This window comes from Chiloscyllium punctatum, chromosome 7 (assembly GCF_047496795.1).
Source record: "Chiloscyllium punctatum isolate Juve2018m chromosome 7, sChiPun1.3, whole genome shotgun sequence".
NCBI lineage: Eukaryota > Metazoa > Chordata > Chondrichthyes > Orectolobiformes > Hemiscylliidae > Chiloscyllium > Chiloscyllium punctatum.
The window spans coordinates 7,300,525-7,313,152 of record NC_092745.1 but is presented as its reverse complement, the minus strand read 5'-3'; the positions used below and the strand labels follow the sequence as shown (position 1 = coordinate 7,313,152).

The window sequence follows — 12,628 nt, the reverse complement described above, 5'->3', positions numbered from 1 at the left end:
GATAGGAGAGAGAGAGAGAGAAAGACAGGCCAACCAACACCGAAGGAAAGGGAGATCAAAAGAAAAAGAAGTAGTAAGTCAATCAACAACAGGATTATATTCAAGAAAAAGGTGAAAAAGAGATAGAAGGGAAAAGGGTGGGAGGAACCAGGGAAGCAGAAGACAGAGAGACAAAAACAGGAAGTGTGAGGGGCTGACATGGCTCTCCCTGCCTGATGCCATTTACATACTGAGGAACACCCAGTCAGACTCTCACAGGCTGCAGCTTTATAAAGCAGAGCCCAGTGAAGGGAGACTTTATCAGGAACGAGACACAGGGACAGGAGCACACACCATGATTTCACACATCCAGCTGATCTGGCCCCTGGCATTCTGTATCGCAGGTACAAATCTCTCTCCTTCCACCTTGAATCTTTCGCTGCTCTCCATTTCACTCCAATTCCACTGACTTGTGATTGAAGGAAAATTGCTGAAACCAGAGGAATGCTCAGTGTCTCCAACAATCTCTCATTTGACAGGCTCTTTCTGTGACAGTTCTGATTTCCTTGTGTTTTTCTCTGACCCCTCAGGTATCAGTGGGGACATCATCATGACCCAGTCTCCCGCGGTGCTGTCAGTGGGACTGGGCCAGACTGCAACCATCACCTGTAAATCCAGTCAGAGTGCCAGTGCTGATGTTGAATGGTTCCAGCAGCGGGAAGGACAGAAACCCTCTCTCCTGATCTATGATGCAACAGATCGATACACAGGAGTCTCCAGCAGATTCACCGGGACACAAGTATCCAGCACACACTTCACCCTGACAATCAGCAACGTTCAGAATGAGGATGTCGCTGATTATTACTGTCAGCAGAGTGAGAGCTGGCCTTGGCACAGTGACACACAGCTGTACAAAAACCTTAATACACACAGCACCACTGCCTGTACTGACACATCCCACTGCTACATATAATATATAATAATGGACACACAGTCCCACCTCCTGTACTGACACCTCCCACAATTGTATATATTTAATATATAATAGAGAACACACACATAAACCACCTATATTGACAAGTCCACAGTTAAAGATAAATGGAACTGAGCAAATTACCCCATGCAGGGATTGTCACTATCCACTACAAACTTCAGTCCCTGTGGTGTTCACCGCTCACTGAAGGCCTCAAGTTTCCCTCTTACACTCCATAGTCACATGTGAAGAGCAACTGCAAGATTTAACATCAAAATGAAAAGTTCACAAACCTACTGAACTCAGCTGGACTCAACCCAGAGAGAGAGAGAGAGAGAGAGAGAGAGAGAGAGAGAGAGAGAGAGAGAGAGAGAGAGAGAGAGAGAGAGAGAGAGAGAGAGATAAAAACAGAACGAGTAAATACAGAAAAACATGAATGACAAAGAGAATTTGAGAGTAAGTGAGAGACAGAGACAGACAGGGAGAGGGTGAGAGTGACAGAGGGAAGGAGAGAGCAGAGGTTTTTGTGCAGCCTCTGCACTGGGAGCTCTCAATGTGGCTTACGTTCGGTAAAGGAACCAAGCTCAGACTGAGTAAGTAAACCCTTTTAATACAAAACATGCTAAAACACAAATACTGAATTGTTGAAGGTGTTAGAGGGGAGCTGCAGTGAATGAAATGGTTGATTGAGGAGCACTGTGTCGAACAGGGTGTCCAGCGATACCTCCTTAGTCCCATTGCCCCCTTTAAACAGCAAGATATAAGTCAGTCAGTTTTACTCACCGTGTGGAGGAGCTCTGTCCATTTGCAGCCTGTGGTCCAATTCCTGCAGCATGGAGTGAAATCAGTGAGTAGCCTCCTGTCAGTCTCAGTGTGACAGACACGGGCAGAGTTTGATGTGAGCTCTGGCTCCCTGTCCCAGTCTCTGATCTCACTGACCTCAGCAGCAGCAGCAGCAGCAGCAGCAGCAGCACAGTGAGACACCGAGCTCCCACCTCCCCCAGCTTTAACTCTGCTCAATCACACAATCATACAATTGTTACAGCGCACGCGGAGGCCATTCTGCCCATCCTGTCAATACTGGCTCTCTGAATGAGCAATTTACAGAGTGTCATTCTCCTGCCTTCTCCCTGTCACCCTGCACATTGTTCCTTTTCAAATAACAGTCTCATTCCATTCAGAATGTTTCTATTGAACCTGTCTCCACCACACTCTCAGGCAGTGCATTCCATACTTTAACCACTCACTGGCTGAAAATCATTTTCCTTGTCTCACTTCTGCTTCTTCTACCAATTACTTTCGATCTGTGGCTCTCGCTCTCGATCCTTTAATGAGTGGGAACATTTTCTCCTTATTTAATCTCTCCAGACCTCTCCTGATGTTGAATTTCTCAAACAAATCTTCTCTCAGACTTCTCTTCTCCAAGGAGGACAGTTTGAACTTCTCCAATCCTCCAATCCTCTCTCCGTTCCTCATCCCTGAACCTTTCATGGGAATTTTCTTTCACGTCATCTGCAACATATTCACATCCTTTGTGAAATGTAAACCTTTTCTATTCCCCGTAGTCGCATTGCCTGCATTTGGCTCATTTCCTATCCTTTTTCTCTTCCCATGTACCTGTTCAAATGTCTTTTAAATGTTTTAATCATTCTCGCCTCTCCGACATCCTCTGGCAGTTCATTCAATACCACTCTGCCTGAAAGAGGGATACCTCAGGTCCCTTTTGAATCTTTCCTCTTTCACTTTAAACCTCTACCCGCTAGTTTTGGACTCACCTACCCTGGGGAAAAGACCTTAGCTCGTCACCTAATCTATGCCCATTATGATTTTATAAATCTCTAAAATGTCACCCTGCAGCCTCTGAGCTTTCAAGGAAGGTAGCCCTGCCTAACCAGCCTCTCCTTATAACTCAAACCCTCCAATCTCGGTGACATCCTTGTCATCCTTTTTACACTGTTTCCATTTGAATGCTATCCTTCCAATAGCAGGGTGGTTGGAAACATGGCCTGACCAATATCTTGGGGAGCTGAAACATAATGTCCCAACTCCCATACCCGATGAAGGCAAGTGCACCAAATGTTTTCTTCACCACCCTGTCTACACGTGACAGCAGGTTCAATCCTCTTTGTGCCTCCACTCCTTGGTCTCCCTGTTTGCCAACACTCCCCATGGCCCCATAATTAACTGTGTAAGCCCTGGCCTGGTTTTTGTACCAAAATGCAACACCTCGCTATTATCCCAATACATAATGTAAATGTACTCTCAAATAGCCTTCTTCACTGACCATGAAACCGCCATTTTGGTGTCATCTTCAAACTCACAAACTATACTTCCTATATTCTCGTTCAATTTGTTTCTATGAATAACAAACAATGATTAACCCGGAAGCAATCCTTTCGCTTTTCACAGGCTTCCAGTCCGAACAACAACCCTCTACCACCACAAGCTGTCTCCAACTATTAAGCCAATTTTGCATCAATTAACCTGCTCTCCCTGGATCCCATTTGATCTAACTTACTAACCAGATGTCCATGCAGGAAATTGCCAAAGGCCTTGCTAAAGTCCATGTGGACCATGTCTACCACTCTGCCCTCTGCTATCTTATTGGTCATGCCCTCAAAAAAAATTGTAAGACACATTTTCCCACTGACAAAGCCATGTGGACTATCCCTAATTAATCCTTGTCTTTCCAAATGCATTTAGATCCTGTCTGTCAAAATCCCCTCCAACAAATTACCACTATCAGACTCACCGGTCTATAATTCCCAGGGTATTCCTTGCAGACCTTATTAAATAACAGCTCAACATTACACACACTCGTCTTCCAGCCCATCACCCGTGGCTGTTGATGATACAAACATCTCCACAAGGGGCGTCACTGTCTCTTCACAAGCTTCCCACAAAGTACTGGGATGGAGCTGATCAGGTCCTGGGGATTTATTTATCTTCATGAGTTTAAAGAAGAGAATACTGCACCTCTTCTTCTGTGATATGGACTCTTCTCAAGACATCAACATTTATTTCCCAAATTCCCTTCACTTCCATGTCCTTCTCAACCGTAAATACTGTGGCAAAATATTAGATTGGTAACTCATTCATATTCGGTTTTAAAATAAAATATGAAAAATTCTAAGAGTGAAACTTGAAGGTGATCCATGTGAAATGATCCATGATCATGACTTTATGCTGGATTGTCCATTGTCTTTTTCCACTGTCCCCCTAAACCTTATGATACAATGATCACTCTTCCCTAAATGTCCTCTCACTGACACTTGATCCACTTGGATCTCCTCATTCCCACGATCCGGTAACTGTCTCAGTTGATATTCTGACAATTAAAATCCCCTAATGATTGCACCTCTCTGTAAATTCCTTGCTGGTTTGTTCCTGTACATTCTTCCCTCTAGTCGGTGACCGACAGACTACACTGAACAACCTGATTGCACTTTTTTGTTCCTTATCCCGAACCAAATCGATTCTGTCCTTGACACCTTTGAGACATCTTTTTCTCCAGCTCTTGACCGATCTCCTTAATCAATGCCACACCTCTCACCCTTTCCCCCCTTTCCTATCTTTCCTGAACACCTTGTATCCAGGAATATTTAACAAACAGTCCTGTCCTCATTTGAACCTCATCTGTTAAGGCAACAACATCAGATTTCCACTTGGTAATCTGCGTCTGTAACTCTCCAATCCTATTCCCAAACTCCGTGCAGTCCCATACATGCACAGTCAGTCAGATATAGAATTTATTGCTGGCTCTCTCTCACTCTGACCCTGCCTAAGAAATTCCTATTCCTTATTCTGATGCGAACATTTTTTTCCAGGATTCTGTGATCCTTTGTGTTCCTCCCTGATATTACTTCCTGGTTCCCACAGCCTTTCAATATTTATTTAAACCCTCTCCAACAGCACCAGCAAATCACCCCACGAGGAGCTCAATTCCTGCTCTATTCAGGAGCAACCCATCCAGTCTACACAGGTCGCATCTCCCACCAAGTCATTCCCAAAGACCCAAGAATCTAAAGACCTCCCTCCTGGACCACCTTTCCAGCCCCACATACACCTGTCCTATCCTCCTGTTCCCATCCTCGCTTGCATTGGTCAATGGAGTCATCCAAAAATTCCTATTTTTGAGTTCCTGTTGCGAATTGCCTCGCAGGCTCCTTAAAGTCTGACTGCAGGAGCACATCCCTTTCCTCCCGCTGTCACTGGGACCGATGTGGACGATGACCGCTGCCTGTTCCCCCTCGCCCCTCAGGGTGCTCTGCAGCCACTCAGAGACATCCTTGACCCTGGTACCAGGGAGACAACGCACCATCCTGGATTCCCATCTGCAGCTGCAGGAACACCTATCGATTGCACTCACTCTCGAATCTCCTCTCACTACCACTCTTCCAGTCTTCCTTGCGACCTCCTGTACAACTGCCCCCCACCGTAGTGCCAGGGACTTGGCTCTGGCTGCATTCCCCAGATGAACCATCATTGTCATCAGGATTCCAAACTGAATTTTTGTTGGAGAGCGGGATGCACTCAGGGTATTCCTGTACCTAGCTGCCTGGTCCTTCTGGACTGTCTGCTGCTCCCCCATTCCCTCTCTCCCTGCATACTCTGAAGCTGCAGAGTGACCACATCTGGCAACGTGCTCTCCACGGAACTCTCAGCCTCACGGACTCTCCGCACTGACACCAGCTGCTGCTCAAGCTCCGAAACCCGGAGCTCCAACTGCTGTCACTGACCACACTTCCTGTACTTCATGGTATTTCAGGAGCGAGGAAGCATTCTGAAGTTCCCACAAGGAACAGGATGCACACTCTCTCCACTTCGCAAAGTTCAGATGACAAACAGCTCCAGCAGGGCTCACAATCCAGAGCTGTTAGTGCTCTGGGGTTTTGCAGAGTCTTTTCAAAAGACATCAGAATTAGGCCATTCGCCCCATCAAGTCTGCTGTGTTGTTTGGTCATGTGTTTCTCAAGAAAATGCCTTCTTCCCATTATGTTTGATCACCTTCCCAATCAGGAATCTATCAATTTCTGTCCTAAATACACCCAATGCCTTCACCTCCACAGCAATGAGTTCCACAGATTAGCCACCCTCTGGCAGAAGAAATTCCTCCTCATCTCAGTCCTAATGAGTTATCCTTTAACTCTGTGGCTGTGCCCATTGGTCCGAGTTTCTTTTACTCCTGGAAACATCTTCTCCATGTCCACTCTATCCAGGCCTCTCAGTGTTCTGTAAGTGTCAATGTGATCCTCCCCTAACCTTCTGAACTCCATCAAGTACACATCCAGAGTACTCAACCGCTCCTCATCAGACCAGGCTGTCATCCCCAGGGTCATTCTTATAAACTTCCTCTGAACCTCCTCTAATACTAGCATATCCCTCCTCAGATACAGGTCCCAAAACTGTTCACAATGTTCCAAATGCAGTCTGACCAGAGTCTCATACAGCCTCAGCAGGACATGCGTGCTCTTATATTCTAACTCAGTTGAAATGAATGCCAACATTGCATTTATCTTCCGAATAGCAACGGAACTTACATGCTAACTTTAAGAGAAACCTGAAAGAGGACTCCTAAGCCACTTTGTGTTTCCGAATTCCAAATTTCCCCGTTTAGAAAACCGTTTGAGCGTCTATTGCTCCAACCAAGGTGCATAACCTCATACATTCCCATATTGTATTTCATCTGCCACTCCTTTGCCCACTCTCTGAGCCTTTCCAAGTCCTTCTGCAGCCTCCCGACTTCCTCAACTCTCCCTGTCCCTCCCCTCAGCTTTGTGTCATCAGCAAATTTAGGAACAATGCCCTCAGTTCCTTTTCGCAGATCGTTAATATATAATTAATTGTCACATGATTACCTGAGGTCCCAACACTGCCCCCTGCTGAACTGCACCACGCACCAGCTGCCATCCTGAAAAAGACCCATTTATTCCCACTCTCTATCCATGTCAGTACTGGGCCCCAAACCCCATGGGCTTTTATGTTATTTAGCAGCCTCCTGTGTGGCAACTTGTCAAAGGCCTTCTGAAAATCTAAATAGATCATGTCCATTGGCTCTCCTTTGTCTAACTTGCTCATTAACTCCTCTTATTACTTAGAATTCCAGCTTCTCCCTCTCGAACTGCAGGGTGAATTCTATCATATTGTGGTCACTGCCCCCTCAGGGTTCACTCACCTTCAGCTCCCCAATCAGAGCTGCCTCATTGCACATTAACAATTCCAGAATTACCTGTTTCCTAGTAGCTCTACTACAAGCTGCTCCAAAACAAGCCTCTTGCAGACATTCCATGAATTCCTTTCCTTGAGATCCATTCCCAACCTGACTTTCCCAGTCCACCTGCATATTGCAGGCCCCATGATTATTGTAATAATCCTTGTCTTACATGCCTTTTCTATCTCTTGATTTATTTTCTGATCCACATCCTGACTACTACGAGGAGGCTGGTACATAACTCCCATCAGGGTTTTTGTTCCTTTGTGGTTTCTTAAGTTGACTCACACAAATTCTATGCATTCCCACTCGATATTTCCTCTTGCTGCCGATGTAATTTCATTTCTTCCTGACAGGGTAAACCGTCTCCTCCCATGCCCCACCCTCACACCCCTCACACATCTACCTATCATTAGAAACATAGAAACATAGAAAATAGCTGCAGGAACACACCATTCAGCCCTCTGAGCCTGCACCACCGTTCAATATGATCATGGCTGATTATGTAATCTCAGTTTCCCATTCCCACTCTCCTCCTATTCCCATAAAGCCCTTCATCCTCAAGGGCCACGTCCCTCATGATATATCTAACAAACTGGCCCCACCAGCATTCTGTAGTGGAGAATTCCACAGTTTCACAACATCTGAGTAACTTAACCTTTAATCTTAGACAGTGACCCCTGGTTCTGGACTTTCCTAATGTTGGGAACATTCTTCCAGCATCAACCCTGTCAAATCCCATTCGGATCTAATATGTTTCTGTGAGATTCCTCTCATTCTTCTAAATCCCAGTGAGTACAAGCCCAGTCGATCCAGTCTTTCCTCATATGTCAGTCTCGCCGTCCTAGGAATCAGTCTGGTGAACCTTTGTTGGACTCCCTCAATAGCAAGAATGTCCTTCCCCAGGCTCGGTGACCAAAACTGCACACAATACTCAAGGTCAGGCCTCACCAAGGCCCTGCATAATTCTGCAAGACATCCTTACTCCAATACACAAATCCTCTCACTGTGAAGGCCAGCATGCCATGAGCTTTCCTCACTGCCTGCTGCACCTGTATGCACCCTTTCAATTACACTCAGCTCTCAGTGCACCACACCTTTTCCTAAACTTACACCATTTATTCATAATCTGTTTACCTTCAAAGTGGATCATCCCACATTTATCCACATTATGTTGTACTTGCCAAGTATATGTCCACTCAGTCAGCCTGTTCAAGTCACCCTGCAGCCTCTTAGCATCCTCCTCACAACATACATTGTCACCCAGCTTCATGTCATCTGCAAGTTTGTAGGGATTGCATTTAATTCCTTTGTCCATATTGTTTATGTATATTGTGAACAGCTGGGGTCCCAGCACTGAACCGTGCGGTCCCCACTCATCACTGCCTGCCACTCTGAGAAGGACCCATTTATTCCAACTCTCTGCTTTCTATCTGGCAACGAGTTCTCTCTCCATGTCAATACATTACCTCCAATACCATGAGGTTTTATGTAACTCACTAATCTCTTGTATGGGACCTTGTCAAAAGCCTTTTGAAAGTTCAGATACACACTATCCACTGAGTTCTGAGGGAGGGTCACTCAATCCAAAACGCTAACTTCAGTTTCTCTCCACAGATGCTGCCAGACCTGCTGAACTTTTTCATCATTTTTTGTTTTTGTTGTCCACTGATTCCGCCTTGTCCACTCTCAACTGATCACATCCTCAAAACCTTCCAGAAGATGTGTCAGGCCTGATTTCCCTTGAGTAAATCCATGCTGAATTGGACTGATCCTGTCACTGCTTTCCAAATGTTCGGTTATTGTATCTTTAATAACTGACTCAGCATTTTCGTCATGTATAATTCCTCATTTTCACTCTCCCTCCTTTTATTAAAAAGTGGGGTTACATTGGATACTTTCCAGTCCATTGGAACTCTGTCAGAGTCGACAAAATGTTGGAAAATGATCACCAATGTGTCCACAATTTCTACAACCACTTTCTTAAGGACTCTGAGTTGCAGAGCACCAGACCCTGGGGATTTACAAATTTTGATACCGTCAGTCTCCACAATACCACATCCCAACTTACAAGGATTATCTTCAGTTCCTCCTTCACACTTGACCCTTGCATTTCCTTTCAATAGGATGTGCATCCTTGGATATTTAGCTCCCAGCCCTGATCCCCTTGCAGCCATGTCTCTGCACTACAGGCTCATTTACCTTGTTTCATATACTCGATACATCGAAGTACAACACCCTCAGTCATGCACTGACTGCCTCCTTCTCATAGTTATTTCCGTCAGAAATCATAGAAACCCTACAGTGTTGAAGCAGGCCATTCAGCCCAGTCTGACCCTTCGAAAAGTATCCCATCCACCCTACAATTCCCATAGATAATCCTCCTAACCTACACATCTTTGTGACAATGGGAGGAAACCCAAGTAGACACGGGGAGAATGTGTAAACTCCACACAGACAGTCAGTTGGAATTGAGTCTGTGTCTCCGGAGCTGTAAAACAGCAGTGTTAACCACTGATACACCATTCCACCCTGCTCGGCATCAAGTTTAATTCCTGATCTTTTCCATACTCTCCATCCTATTACATGGTCTGGATGTTTTCATAAATTCTCATGAGCCCCTATCTTCCTTATTTACCTTGGATTGTGTGTTACCACTTTGTCTCCTTTATTTTAAATGGTTCATGTGTTAAAAGACAAAGCTTTTACGTGTGTTCTTTTGTTGAGCTTCCCTGCACTTTTATGTTTCCTTCGTCCAATATGACATTCACAATATTCTGTCCTTTCCTTTTATTTTCTGGTAACAATCAATCCCATCACTAACCAGTAATCCGACATTCTTCTTTGCCATCCATTTTCTCATTTTCCATCCAACTGTCCCAGTTATTTTCTCTTTGAATCATATTCAGACTGATATTTATCCCTGAACACACATCACTCAAAATGTTCCTTGGTTCATTGTTGCTTGTGAGATCTTGTTGTGTACAATCTGGCTTCCACATTTCCTACATGACAACAGTGACCACATTTCAAACAAGTCTCACACTGTCTGCAAATGTCTTGGGGACAGCATGGATCTTTCTTTTCTTTGGATGAACTGGGAGTCTTTCAGATGTGAAAGATGCCATTCCAATATTGCACAGGCTTCCTCCTGAACTACAGTTTCTGCTTTGTCCCTCTCTTTTGTGAAAATAGATGGAAAGTTTTCTTGAGGAACCATTGCTCCATCTTCCACCTCCACACAAGTTCCCTTCCTGCTCTCGAATGTGCCTCATACATTCCTTCATTCTCTTCTTGTTCTTTCTGTGATTATAAAACATCACTGGGATTTCCCTGACTTCATTTGGACACATTTCATCCTGTCAACTCTTTGCTTTCCTCAGGTCCTGGTTAATTTCAACCCTGCATTTTGTCTTTCAGCCAAACTTTACCAAGTGACTGCCCAGTTTAGTAAAATGGTTTGTTCTCAAATGAAAACTTTTACAATTGCTCCATTGTTCTCCATTTCCATCCCTCCTCTCAATCTCACTGAGTTCTGATCACTGTCACTAAAATGCTCCCCCATTCATAGGCCTTCCAGCTGCTCACATTCATTCCCTAAACGATAGTCCAAAACTGTGCCTTCTCTTTTACCATCACCTTCTCAGGGGCAATTAGGGACGGACAATCATGGCCAGTGACACCCACATCCCAAGAAGAAATTCGTACAATGCCTGTTCTTTTATGGGGTTTATAGGGGTTGGATACTAATGTTCAAAATGGATTGTTTAGCCAGTTCATGTTCATAGAGTTGAAATCCCTTTGTATGCCAGAGATTAAAATTGTTTCTCTTGTCTTTCAGGCCGTGAGAACTCTCAGCCAAAGCTGACCCTGCTGCCCCCCTCCCCGGAGCAGGTCAATGCCAAGGACACTGCCACCCTGGTGTGCCTTGCCAATCACTTCTATCCCGATGAGCTGGAGGTGCAGTGGAAGAAGGATGGTGCAGTCATTTCGGACGGGGTTCAGACCAGCAACTACCTGCGAGCTTCGGACAGCACCTACAGTGTCAGCAGCCTGCTGACCCTCTCTGGGTCTGACTGGGAGTCCAACGCGCGCTTCTCCTGTGCCCTTACCCACGTGACCCTCCCCTCTCCCCTCAGCAAGAGCATCAGGAGATCAGAATGTGTGTAGAGTGTTTGAGACTGTCCACAGAGGAGACACAACTTTAAGCAGAACAGGGCTGAGCTGGCAGGACAAAGGTCATTGTCAGCACTGAATTTCAACTCACGTCCTTCTCAGGACTGCTCAGAGACACTTCTGAGGTTCAGCGGTTAAGGTAGGTCATTGGGACAGTGTAAAGGAGATTTAATTTGTATCTAATCCCGTACTACCCCTGTTCTGGGAGTGTTTGTTGGGGACAGCATTGACTTGTGATGTCAAGTAAAACTCCTCGATACTCAAGACTGTCAGCTGTACAAAATCAACGTGAACCTCAGAAGTCTCTGCTTCAGTAAACCAGATCTCCTTCCTGCTCAGCCGCCGGTTCCAATTTAAGGTTCTGTCACTGTTTAAAAGGACAGGATTCGCTTTTTCTTGAGAAAATCTCCACAAGTGTTTTCCTCAAGCTCCATTGTGGCTGTGAATTTGTGCAGCTTCCTCTGTCTGGGCTGTTAATTGCAGTCTGTTTTCTGTCGATGTCAATCTGGAAAAGGGAATAAAGATGAAGACGATTCAGTTTCTGTCTCTGATTGCTTTGTATATAGACTGCTCCAGCCTCAGTTGATTGGCTACGTTTCAGCAAATGGTTGTCATGGTTGGCTGCTTGGATGGTCAATCAATGACACATCAGCTGAAGACTGGATTTGAGCCAATCTTCAATCATTTTCAAGAGATCCCTTCGATCTGGAATCTGTCAAGTTGACAAGATTCGAAACAGAACAGAAACTGAAATCCGCTGGGGCCCAATCATTCCAATCTGACGCATTTCCTCTTCACTCTGTTGGTTCAGATCCAGCTGGTGGGATTGCACTATGCCCACTTTGCTGCTGCTGAGTCACATTTCAAATGAGTGCGGCCAATCACAGACACTGGAGGCTTCAGTCATTACATTCATTTCTCCCATCCTCGCCTGTTCCTCACAGTGACAGCTCAAAGCTGAACTGAGTGACAACTTAGCTCAGAAAGAGGATCAGTCAGAATCTTCCATCATACATGACTGTCTGTAGGTGTGTGTCCCTGAGTGTGGGTGTGACTGCTACCCAGTACTGTCTGTAGGTGTGTGTCTCTGAGTGTGGGTGTGACTGCTACCCAGTGCTGTCTGTAGGTGTGTGTCCCTGAGTGTGGGTGTGACTTTATTACTTCTTCAAAAAACTCAATCAGGTTAGTGAGTCATGATTTCCCAGGTGCAAACCCATGTTGACACTCCTGAATCAGTCCTTGTCTTTCCAAAGACATGTAAATCCTGTCCCTCAGGACTCCCTCCAACC

The 12,628-nt window shown here is 45.3% G+C and overlaps 1 gene segment (V, D, J or C); it reads left to right on the top strand.

Annotated features, from left to right (window-relative positions):
* The first annotated feature begins 316 nt into the window (after positions 1–316).
* Positions 317–11,851, top strand: LOC140479389 (Ig kappa chain V region Mem5-like). The segment is given in 4 exon segments: positions 317–383; positions 570–868; positions 1,512–1,545; positions 11,005–11,851. Coding segments are annotated over 4 exon segments (711 nt in total).
* Positions 11,852–12,628: the final 777 nt, after the last annotated feature.